Source organism: Neomonachus schauinslandi, chromosome 6 (assembly GCF_002201575.2).
Source record: "Neomonachus schauinslandi chromosome 6, ASM220157v2, whole genome shotgun sequence".
NCBI lineage: Eukaryota > Metazoa > Chordata > Mammalia > Carnivora > Phocidae > Neomonachus > Neomonachus schauinslandi.
Window position 1 is genome coordinate 142,566,765 of NC_058408.1, and position 12,454 is coordinate 142,579,218.

At 45.8% G+C, this 12,454-nt stretch overlaps 1 protein-coding gene across 1 annotated transcript in view; it reads right to left on the bottom strand.

Annotated features, from left to right (window-relative positions):
• Positions 1–1,916, bottom strand: part of EIF3A (eukaryotic translation initiation factor 3 subunit A) — a 36,860-nt gene extending 34,944 nt beyond the window's left edge. The window contains exon 1 of the mRNA XM_021700226.2: positions 1,570–1,916. Coding sequence (XP_021555901.1) covers positions 1,570–1,618 — 49 coding nt within the window. The 5' untranslated portion in view covers positions 1,619–1,916. The remainder of the gene's footprint in view (positions 1–1,569) is intronic.
• Positions 1,917–12,454: the final 10,538 nt, after the last annotated feature.

The following is a 12,454-nucleotide window of genomic DNA, read 5'->3' on the forward strand; positions in this document are numbered from 1 at the left end:
AACCCGATTTTTAAAACAATTACTGTACTATATTCCAAAGAATGCGGACGATCATATTCCACACTCTTACCAACCCCCAAATTGTTACTTTTAAAATAACAACCATGTGACAAACACACCTTTAGTCCTGACAGGTTATCAGTAGTATTAATTTTATTATTGACTGAAATTGACCTTTTCACAAGATTAATTTTCACACAAACTAACAAAATAAGCTCCATGAACTAAAACTGTAACAGACACGATATATCCACCTACAACATGGATAAGACCCAAAACTTGTTTGGGTACAGAAAGGGTGAAAATAAGAGCTATGGACGCCCTACACACTTAGAAATTGTTGGGCTTAAAAATCTCTAAACGAGGGGCGCCTGGGTGGCTCAGTTGGTTAAGCATCTGCCTTGGGCTCAGGTCATGATCCTGGAGTCCCGGGGTCGAGTCCCGCATCGGGCTCCCCGCTGAGCGGGGAGTCTGCTTCTCCCTCGGACCCTCCCCCCTCTCGTGCTCTCTCTCTCTCTCAAATAAATAAAATCTTAAAAAAAAAAAAAACTCTAAACGATAAAGTTTTTAAAAGCCAGAGCAATGCATAATACATTGCACCCCAATAATGGCAACGTAATAAATGCTTCTTGAACAGACCAGGACACGCACAAGTTTTCCTGACAGGGCCCGTGGCTTAAGTACACTAGAAATAAAAATCGCAGGCAGTAGCGCTGTGGCGAAAAAACGACTAATCGGAAAGTCTAGAGACCTTGGTTCTAGTCTCCTGGCTCAACAACTAACTCCCAGAGTGACCTTGGGTAAAAACACTCTCTCTAGGCCTCAATTTCGTTGGGGCCATCTTTAAGCGAGAACTTGAAGTCCCTCTCTTACAGTATTAACTCTAAGTTCTAAGTTCCAACTTCATGTGATTTGGAAAAGGCCAATAATCAATGCCAGAAAAAAACAGGTAACAGGTTAAATGAGTCAGAGTCTCCGAAGCAGAGTTATAGTGACGGGAAAGGGGTAAGTGGACCCTGACCCAGCAAAGCCCAGCGCTGGGTTTGGGGGGCGGAGGTGTCTGCAGGAGGGCCGGAGGTGGGACTGCCCGACTCCCGGCGCCGGCAGGAGGTGGAGTCGAGGTTCTCGCGTGCATTGTCCCCGGGAGGGAGCCATGTTTCTTCCTCCCCGGCACTCCCAGATGGCGGCTGGGGGCACGGGGCCTAAGCAGCCGGGAGCCCGGCGGCCTGGGGCGCCGGGCGGAAGCGAACAAGGCGGGTAAGGAACTCGGGCCCCGGAAACCTGTCTCCGGGACGGCGGCCCCCGAGACGCACCAGGAGGCAGCGGGGGGAAGGAAGGGCCCCCAGAGAGACGGTTCCCGGCTCCGCACCTCCCACCCGCCCCGGTCGGTTGGAGCGAGAAGGGAAACCATGCCCACCCACGGGCCCGGACGGCGGCGGGCAGGTCGCATCGACCACCTCTCCGGCCGCAGCCAGGCAGCGCAGCAGCGAGAAGCAGGCCCGGGCCCCTCGACCTCAGAGGCCTCGGGCCGACCCAGCCCGGCGCGCCCCGATCCCCTACCCTACTCACCGTTGGCGCGCTTGAGGGCATTTTCCGGCCTCTGGAAATAGGCCGGCATCTTGGCGGCAGGCTCAGCTCACCCGGCGTCAGCGAACTCCTTAGTGGCCCGGGCCGGGAGAGGAGACGAAGGGGAACCAGCGCGAGGTCCCACGCGCCTCGCCTGCAGTCGCCCGCGCCCAGCCGGCCAGAGACGGAAAGGAAAGAGCCACGTGACCCCCGCACGGCGGCGCTGCCGCCGCCCAGGCCCCGGATGTAGGGGGAAAACGGTCCTCCGCGCGCAGGCGCGCTGCCGTCGCGCGCGCTGGCTGACGTGGCGGCGGTATGCGCCCTTCGTGCGCCCCGGTGTCTCCTCCGGCCTCCTCGGGGAAACGTATGGGGGAGGGTTCTCAGGCCCCTCTCTCCTTGAGCGAGAATCGAGGTGGGAAAGGTGATACTTGGGTCAGAGTCTCTGCCTGGCGAGAAAGAAGGCGTCTGCACAGATTTTGGACCTGCTTTGTGCGGAGTCATGCAAAGTTACAGTCAGGTCCCGTCCGCCTAGGGAATGATCCGTCTCCGCTGAATGAAAATGCCATATATATCCGTTTATCGGAAATGCATTGAGCAGCTATCGCTAGGCCAGCGCTGCTCACCACTGGTTAATAGTAGTGACCCGTCCCTTGACGGACTAGCAGGGGGAGGAGGGACGCAATAAATAAATTAGCAAGCTTATTTCATATCGGTAAAATTAAAAAGTTGCTGACACAAAGATTGGGGAATGGGAGCCCTCAGAGAAGGTGAGTTTTGAGGACAGACTGGAGACAGTAATCTGACAAGAGGGCAGGAAGTTCTGCAGCAAAACAGACTTTGCATAATGTTTGAAGATACGTGGGAGTGTTGTAACCTTAACATTCAGCACACATCACAAAGAAACATAAGAAAAATGAGTGTTGGGGGGGGAAATCAATTTCTCAGGCCGCTTGCTACAGTCTTTTATTATTGATTTACAATTTTAATGTTCACTAACGTACACCTAGAACTTGAAAGCCATTTAAACTGAATCTAATTACTCAAATCCTAGGTATGAAATTAAGATGAGTTCAGAAGAAAAATTGAGAAAGCAGCAGTGGAATAAATTGTTGCAAATTTATTACACATTTTGTAATAATGGATGGGATATTCGAATGAATGACAGTACTGTATCCGGGCACAAGGAATCCACAGTACATACACTCGAAAAGCATTTTCCCCCTCATTCTTTGCCTCAGCAAAGAGGTTTTTCTATTTAAATTTATCACTATAAAGAAAGAAAACGTGGGAAATGCAGACAAAAGATACATCACAGAGTCTAAAAAAGGTTATTTAAAAATTAACTTCAGAGAGTTCTTCCTTCAAAATGCTTGGGCCACTCTAAATGTCTAAACTCACTCTCCCAAAATTAAGAACCAGACAGAGTTGAGCAACAAGTACTAAGAAGCTATAGGAACTGTTTTATGAGGCAGGATCAAGAGACTTGTTTGTGTATATAATAATTAAGTCAAAATTAAAGAGCTAAACATAAGAGCAAATATAGCTTTTAAATGCTGTAGATAGAAAACTATTAGTAGGCCATAGAGAAATGTAACAGAATAAAATAAAAGGAAACGACCTAAGTGTCAGAAAAAGCTTTCCAACATTCTTACCTTTTCGTTATCATATCTTGAAGAAGATGGTAAAATAATCTCATTTATTATTACTCATTATGTGGTAGACCTAAAACAAAACAAACACTAGAAAATTTGGAGCAAAAAATGAAATTCAGTATTTCTGCATCATTCTTTTCTCTCAAGTTAAAGTAGATGAAGCATTTGGTAATATAATAGCCAATGATCATTTAAGTGCACTAGGTACAATTAGCGTCTAGTACTTTATTTGTGAATAGTCTCAACTTCCAGAATAAATTTTATTAAATTCAGCCAATAGGATGGAATGCCTGGGTGGCTCGGTTGGTTAAGCATCTGCCTTCGGCTCAGGTAATGATCCCAGGGTCCTGGGATGGAGTCCCTGCTCCGTGGGGGGGGGGCTGCTTCTCCCTCTGCCTGCCACTCCCCCTGCTTGTGTGCTCTCTCTCTCTCTCTCTGACAAATAAATAAAATCTTTTTAAAAATAAATTTTAAAAAATTCAGCCAATAGGTATTAAGTACCAGCTAATAGCCATAATGCTGGTAAAAATGCAAGTTGCTTGTTTTCAAGGAGTTGATTTTTCGCTGGTGAAGATGGATGAGTACACAACGAGGAGCAAGATAGGATCTATTCTGAACCAGGAGAAAAGCATAATTACTTGTTGTTGATTAATGCTCACTTCATAGAAAACAAGCAACCTGAATATGCTAGAAGCCACTATAGGAAGTGTTAAAAGGAAGTGATCAGGCTGGTGAAGGTTTTTTCCCTAATCAAGCTACTTTTATACTATATATAACTGGATAATTCCTCTAATACAATGTTTGGAGGTTTTGAATAAAGCTAATAAGATTCTCAAAAAAAAAAAAAAAAAACAGTTCTTAGTGGCACAAAAGAAGTACTACATTATACATATTTGCAACATAATATAGCTTTAAATCAAGTATCATGTTTTATAGTTTACAAAATGCTTTCACATTCATCATTTTGTTTACAAGAATGCCGGAATGAAGGTATTTACACTGAAACTAACAGTTTCAGAGAGTTAGACTACAGTTCACAATTACACATTCCTTCAACAAACCATTATTGAGTACCTACCACGTGCCAGATACGAGAAATAAGCGCCTGATAGGTAGGTGCAAGGCAGTGAACAGGACAGACTTGGTTCCTGCCTTCTTGGACTTGGCAGCCTAGAGAGAAGAAAGACTTCGAACACTTGCCAGAAGCTTCTTGAAGATGGAGACACCACTCCGGTCCAGGCCCCCATCATCTTTCCAGGTCCATCTCTCACCACGCTCTATCTTTCAGTGCCTTAAACAGCCCTTTCTCCCACCTCCAACCCAATGAGTGCCATCACCTCCCTTGGGATATTTACCACCACCACCCATTCCTTGTTCTAACAACAATCTATTTCTCCACATTAATTGTCACTTCCTCCAGGATTCTTCCCTAGCCCCCAGATTAGTTTAGATGCCAAGGCATGGAGCATCAATATCATCCCGTCTTAGCACTGATCATACGTCAATGTAATTACTTGTGTTATTCACACTATATCCCCAATGCCTGGCAGATGAGATACTCTCAAAAAATGCTGGAGAGATGAATGAATGAATCTCCATATAAAGATTTATATAAAACAGTTTCTACTATACCTGTGGGGAAGTAACAAGTGTGAAAGTTCAATGTGTGTCTTCTTTCATTTATAGAGCATCTACCTATCTACATGGGGCTCTCAATCTACTTAAGCCCCAGCATGCAAATACTAAAGAAGAAATAATACTCTTCATTCAAAGCTCCTAATTGCACTGATTTTGAATGTCCAGCTGTATCGAAGTTCATTTGTGACTTTCTGAGGTCAGTGTTCAAATAAATCATGCTTTCCTACACCTGTATATCCCTTCTCTTCTTCCTATCCCACCCATTGTTACCTGACCAACCCCTACCAATACTTTAAGCCTCAGCTCAAAGGCTTCCTCTGCAGAGCTTTTCAGCCAGTGGGGGACTGGCTTACCTGTCCCTTCTCTTGTGCTCTTTGCTCAGGCCACCATTAACTCGGGCACCCAGGCCATCTCTGGGCACTCTGCTGCCCCTGCAGCTGTGTCATGGGGTGGCTCTAGTCCTCCTTCAAACCACTGGTGCCTGGAGGTGGATCAGTGACAGACTAGCTCTTCCCCCTAGCTACTTCTAGAGCATTCTCTCTCCTCCCTTGAACTGTAAATATTGAACTTCATGCTATCAGACTAGACCACATGTGATTCCTCTCAGTGACAGTCCTCTATAGGTATTGCAGATCCCAGGTCACAACCCCTCATTCCTTGACTCTTACTTCTAACTTCTGTCACTCTCCAACACTACTGTCATAATTATGGTTTCTATACCCGTGTGGATGATCCTGCCAATATCCTGGCCACCTGGCCTTCACAATTGTGTCCTCTGCCTTACCTCACTCACTCACACACATGGTGATACCCTAGAGTCTAGACTAAGAGTCAGCAAACTTCTTCTGTAAAGGACTAGATGGTAAATATTATAGGCTTTGCAGGCCAGGAGGCCATATCTTCCGTTCTTGGAGCAACTGTTCTTGCTGAAAGAGTAATTGTCCTTGTATGTATGTGTGTATATTACATTTAAAAATGTAAAAACTAGGGCGCCTGGGTGGCTCAGTCAGTTAAATGTCTGCCTTCGGTTCAGGTGTCTGGTCTAAGACACCATCGTGTCTCACCCAGAATACGTAATAACCTGTTCACTTGTCTTTCTATTTCCCCTTGGCCCCCTTCTTCTTGACCTGAACCGAAGGCAGGCTCCTTGCTCGGCGGAGAGTCTGCTTCTCCCTCTCCCTCTGCCCGCCCCCCCACCCCCACCCCACTTGTGGTCTCTCTCTCAAATTAATAAATAAAATCTTTTTTAAAAATGTAAAAACTATCTTGATGAGCACTGAGCAATATACCGAATTGGTGAATCACTCTATTGTACACCTGAAACTAATGTAATACTATATGTAAACTATACTGGAATTAAAAATAAATTTTTTAAATGTAAAGATTAAAAAATAGTAAAGATTGTTCTTAGCTCAAGACTGTGTAAACACAGGCAATGGGCCAACTTTGGCCCCTCGGCCCTGTTTGCTGACCCCTACACTGCACCTTGTCATACCAGCTCTCTCAGTTTCCAGATCTTGATTTCAAGTATCTCACATTCTCATTCATTCCTGTGCACCACAACTCCCAACAATCCTGCTGCCTGACGAACCTGCAACCCGTTCATCAATCCTACTTCCTTCTCACACCGCTCCCCATCCCTCATGTCCTCTGTTTCCCCTGCACCCAGCTTAGATTCCATCATTTAGTTCTTTCCTTGCTCAGCTTTCCCTTTATTTGACCCCAACCCTGGCCAATCCAAGAATCCTTCTGCTCGTCACCTGCAGCCCAGTATGACTGGGGAAAAATAATACAACCATGTCGACAAGTCCCACTTTAAATTCATGACCACGAGCCTCAACAAGCACCATGCTGCTGTTCAGCCATCCTACGACACTTCTCTAGGCTATGTCCCCCTTCTCCCAGATGACTGTGTCATACTTTTTCCTCTCTCCAATCCTCTTCTCTCGGCTGATGGCCTCATTTTCTGTAGCACTGCAAATAGTGCAACAGTCAGAAGAGAACCTGCCCTCTGCACTCTGCCATCTACCCACCCACCTGCTCCTGTCCTCGACACTCTGCTTCCCTCCTGTCACCCTTCAGCGCTCCTGTCTAAAGCCAGCCTTTTGTACTAGTGCTCTGGATTCCATCTCCTTTCACGCAGCAGGCTGTTCACTCCAGCCTCCCTGAAACACTTTCTTCTCTTGGCTTCCAAGATCCCCTTTTCCTGATTTTCCTCCTGCCTCTCTGACGGCTCCTCATCTCTCTGACCTCTAAGGTTGAAAAGCCCCAGGGCTCAGCCCCTGGACTTCTCCCCTCCTCTAACTGCATCCATCTCTTGGTTCTAGCTCATCGCTTTAGACATCATCTGTGTGCTTAGAAGTTACAAAATTACATCACCAGGGCTCTACCTGTCTCCTGAAAGCCAGGCTTACACCCCCATGCCTAACTGACACATCCATTAAGTGTTTGACATACAATATACACCCAGTCTTCCCCAAACCAGACTCCTGGTCTCTCTGGCCTCCCACCTGCTCCTCCCATATCTTCCCCGTGTAAATAATGGCAACCCCCTTCTTCCAGTTGCTCAAACCAAAAATATTGGAGACATCCTTGACTCTACTTTTTCTGCCGCAGCCCTGCTTCCAATCAATCCATCAGCCAATCCCATTTCTACCACCTCCACAGCTATCACTCTGGTCTAAGACACCATTGTGTCTCACCCAGAAAACGTAATAACCTGTTCACTTGTCTTTCTATTTCCCCTTGGCCCCCTTCTTTTTACTCTCCACCATACCAAGCAGGGGGATCTTTTAAAACAAAAGGGAGATGATCATATTAGTCCCCTGATCAAGATCCTTTTATGGCTGCCCAGCTCATCAGTCAAAGTCAAAGTCCTTACAATGGCCCACAAGATCCTACACTACTCCTTCCCCTCCGCCTCCCTCCTATGCCATGCCATGTCACCTTTTCAGGGCTGTCTTCCCTTACCTCTTTAAAGTAATAATAACTTCCCTTCCTCCCATACTTCCAAGGACCCTTTTCTTTATTTTCCTCTACAGCATTTATTTAGTTATCACCATCTCATTGATATATTTCATGATCTACCCTTCTAGAATATAAGATTGATGAAGGCAAGGATTGATGTCAGTTTTGTTCAGCTGCTGTATGTCTAGCATCTATAACAGTGCCTGGCACAGAGTAAGCACTCAATAAATATTTGGGTTTTTTTTTTTTAAGATTTTATTTATTTATTTGACAGAGAGAGAGAGACAGTGAGAGAGGGAACACAAGCAGGGGGAGTAGGAGAGGGAGAAGCAGGCTTCCCGCTGAGCAGGGAGCCTGATGCTGCTTGATCCCAGGACCCTGGGATTATGACCTGAGCCAAAGGCAGACGCTTAACGACTGAGCCACCCAGGCGCCCCTATTTGTTTTTTTTTTTTTCTAAGATGTTATTCATTTATTTGAGAGAGAGAGAGAGAGCGTGCGTGAGAGAGCACAAGCAGGGGGAGCAGCAGAGGGAGAGGGAGAAGCAGAGGGAGAGGGAGAAGCAGACTCTCCACTGAGCAGGGTGCCTGATACGGGGCTTGATCTCAGGAACCTAAGATCATGACCTGAGCTGAAGGCAGCTCTTTAACCCACTGAGCCACCCAGGCGCCCCCTCGATAATATTAGTTGAAAAAATGACTTCGTTGATTAAAGCAAGCCTCCTGTATTATAATTGCCCATCTGCATGTTAGTCTCCTCCATGACACTGGAAGTCCCTTGAAGGTACTGACTGGGACATTTCATCTTTGTGTATAGACAGTGCCTGGCACGTGGTCAACACCCAGGAAGTATTTGTTCAGTGTATATTTCAGAACACTTTGATGGTTCCAATTGCCTGATGATAAACAAGGTCCAAAACCTCATACTCTTGCATCTTAACCATGAAAGTGCCCAATGAGGGTTGGAAATCTTTTCAACAGTAGTGTACGAAGAGCAGATGTGAGGTGCACTGTGCCTGGGTCAGGCAGTTCTCACTGAACCTCTAGGTTGTACAAATTTATTTATTTTTTTAAGATTTTATTTATTTATTTGAGAGAGAGAACACAAGTAGGGGGGGAGTGGCAGAGGGAGAGGGAGAAGCAGACTCCCAGCTGAGCAGGGAGCCCAATGTGGGGCTGGATCCCAGGACCCTGAGATCATGACCTGAGCCTAAGGCAGACACTTAACCGACTGAGCCACCCAGGCGCCCCTAGGTTATGCAAATTTAAAGCAGGGAATTGGAATGCAGATTCAGTGGAATATATTTTTAGCAGGAATGTGTCCTGGCAACATTTGTCATTTATTGGGAGAAATGCATCTTACATGCAGAGTCTTCACCCATTAATATTCTGCCAGACTCCAGGAGAAGTCTGAGGGGAAGAAGAGAAGCATGTTTGTGGGAATTGGCGTACATAGTCACACATACCATTGTCGTGCCACACAGCCTAGCTCCTGCTTGGGAATTTAGGAGACCCTGCTCAAAGCTACACAAACCATCTAGGGCCAAGAGTAGAATGAGTAAGACACCGTGCAGAGTGGTTTAGGGTGTGGTTTGAAAATAAGCTTCTCTGTTAAATGTGTGAAACATGATTAGAAGGAACCCTGGAACCACAGGGTGTGGGCTTTCATCTTGGGCATATGGATATTAGACCATCACATGGACCTTTTCATTGTATTATCTTCTCATGAAGCAACTAAAAATGGCACCTCCTCGGAGAGCCCCTTCCTGACCATGCAGTCTAAAGCTTGAGACTACCCTATTTTAACTCTCAGCAGAGCATTTATCACTAATGGATAGTTTTCATTGTTTCCTTGGTTTCCCCCCTGTCTCACCATGTTAGATGGTAAGCTTTAAGGAACCAAGTTTGTCATGTTCATCACTGTAGCTCCAACTCCTGGAACTATGCTGGGCATGGATCAAGTGCTCTGTAAATACGTGATGTGTGAATAAATAAAGGAATAGAGACTGTGGTCAGCAGAATTCTAAAATGTCCACAAGATTTCCCCTCCCTGATGTACATGCCCTGTATAATACCTGAGACTATAAACATGATGGGGTGTTACTTCTGTGATTAGGTTATATTATGTATCATAGTTGACTTTAAGAAGAGATTTCATCTGGGTGGGTCTAACCAGTCACATAAGCCCTACAAATCCAGGTCTAGAAGTCTGAGGCAGAGGAAGTAAGAGATTCAAAGCATGAGAGGATAAATGGAAGGAGATGCACAGCAAAGAACTGCAGGCAACCTCTAGTAGCTGAGGGCAGCCCCGGGCCAAAACCCAGCTAGTGCACAGAGGCATCAGTCCACAACCGCAAGGAGCTGAATTCCAACAACAACTTGGATGATTTTAGAGGGAAATTCTTCTGCAGAGCCTCCAGGAAGGAACGCAGCCTTGCCATCACCCAGACTTTAGCCTGGCAACAGCCTGAGCAGAGACCCAGTCATGCCATGCTTGGACTTCTGGTCTATAGAGCTGTGAGCTGATAAATGGGTGTTGTTTTAAGCCACTAAGTTTGTACTAATTTGTTACACAGCAATAGAAAACTAATACAGAGACAGGTTTCCCCATATTAATTTCTAGAGAAAGAAGAATGAAACACGAATGGAGTCTAAAATTCTAAAGTGACTTTGCATGAAAGAGAACAAAGGTACAGCTCAGTAGAAGGAAAGGGCAAGACCGTATAAGGTTTAACTGTACAAATCAAGACTGTTAAGCAAAAGCCCTTATAGGAGGAATCTGAGACTACAAACACGTGTTATGGTACTCCACACTAGTGTTTTTAGAACTAGGGGGTAAGTTTCATTTCCTAGGGAATTTGTGATTATAAATGCATCTCAGTTCAGCCCATAAGCATGCCACATTTGGAGCCAGATGGCTCCAAACCCCAGCTTTGCCATTTATTAGCACTAGGATATTGGGCAAGTAATCTCACCGAGCCTCCATTTTCTCATCTGTGAAATAGGCATGAGTTGCTTGAGGTTTGAAGGAGATACCACCTGTAGTCCTCCTCAGACAGTCCCCGATACAAGCTCTCTAGAAATCATTTTCACATATGTGCATATAAGAGAGACCAAGTAATCAGTTTATGAAATATTCACAGCCTCTTCCTATCCCCTCAACTACTATAGTAGCCCACTGACTAGTGGGCATTTGCCCCTTGCTCTCCCCCTTTTCTCCACCTATTCTTTCTTAGGTACATAAGGTAATCAGTTGGGAGGACAGCTGAACTCGGGTAGGAGATTCGAGCAGTATCTTCTACCCGAGTAGGGGAGGGCTGAGATGAGAGAGAGAGAATAGAGGGGTGGGGAAGCTCATGGGGAAGAAAAGGAAAGAGAGGAGATGACAACAGGAAGAGCTATTTGTGAGAGGAGCAGGGAGAGATTTCAGAACCTATGCCGATGAATGGGAGCAATGGTTCACAAAAACATGGAGGGAGTCCACACCGATATGCACAATTGAATAAGGAAATAAATGGGAGAGAATACACAAATTTCCCAGGGAGAAGAATTCAAATAGTTTACGTAGATGCTTTGCCTTGGAGGAGGTGGAGCTTAATGACCCACTCCTTAAGTGTGGGCTGGGTGTAGTGACTTCTCTCCAAAGCGGACAGCATAAAAAGGGGGAAAGAGGGGCGCCTGGATGGCTCAGTCATTTGAGTGTCTGCCTTCGGCTCACGTCACGATCCCAGGGTCCTAGGATCGAGCCCCATGTCGGGCTCCCTTCTCAGAGGAGAGCCTACTTCTCCCTCTCCCACTGCCTGCCACTCTGCCTACTTGTGCTCTCTCTGTCAAATAAATAAATAAAATGTTAAAAAAAAAAAAAAAGAAAGGGGGAAAGAGGGGTGCCTGGGTGGCTCAGTTGGTTAAGCATCTGCATTCTGCTCAGGTCATGATCTCAGGGTCCTGGGATCGAGTCCCATGTTGGGTTCTGTGCTCAGCGGGGAGTCTGCTTGTCCCTCTGCAACCCCCCACCCCCCACTCGTGTTCTCTCTCTCTCTCTCAAATAAATAAAATCCTTAAAAAAAAAGGAAAAGAGGGTGCCTGGGTGGCTCAGATGGTTAAGTGACTGCCTTTGGCTCAGGTCATGATCCCGGGGGTCCTGGGATCGAGCCCCATGTCGGGCTCCCTGCTCAGCGGGGAGCCTGCTTCTCCCTCTCCCTCTGCCTGCCATTCTCCCTGCTTGTGCTCTCTGTCTGTCAAATAAATAAATAAATAAAATCTTTAAAAAATAAAATAAAGAAAAAAAAAGAAAAAGAAAGGGGGAAAGAGTAACTTTACAGGAGAGAAACCCGACAAACACTGCCTCAGCCAGGTGATCAAGGTTAACACCTCAATGTACCCTTGATCCAATGTGACGACAAGGGCACTTCTATGGTCTTCCTCCCCAAAACACAGGATCCATTGGAAAAACCTCAGACAAATCCTAATTGAAGGATGGTTTATAAAAGTCCTGGCCAGAACTCTTCAAAACTGTCAAGGTCATCAAAAACAAGGAAAGTCTGAGAAACCGTCACAGCCAAGAGGAGCCTAAGGAAACATTTTGACTAAATATAATGTTATCCTAAATAGGATCCTGGAACAGAACAAGGA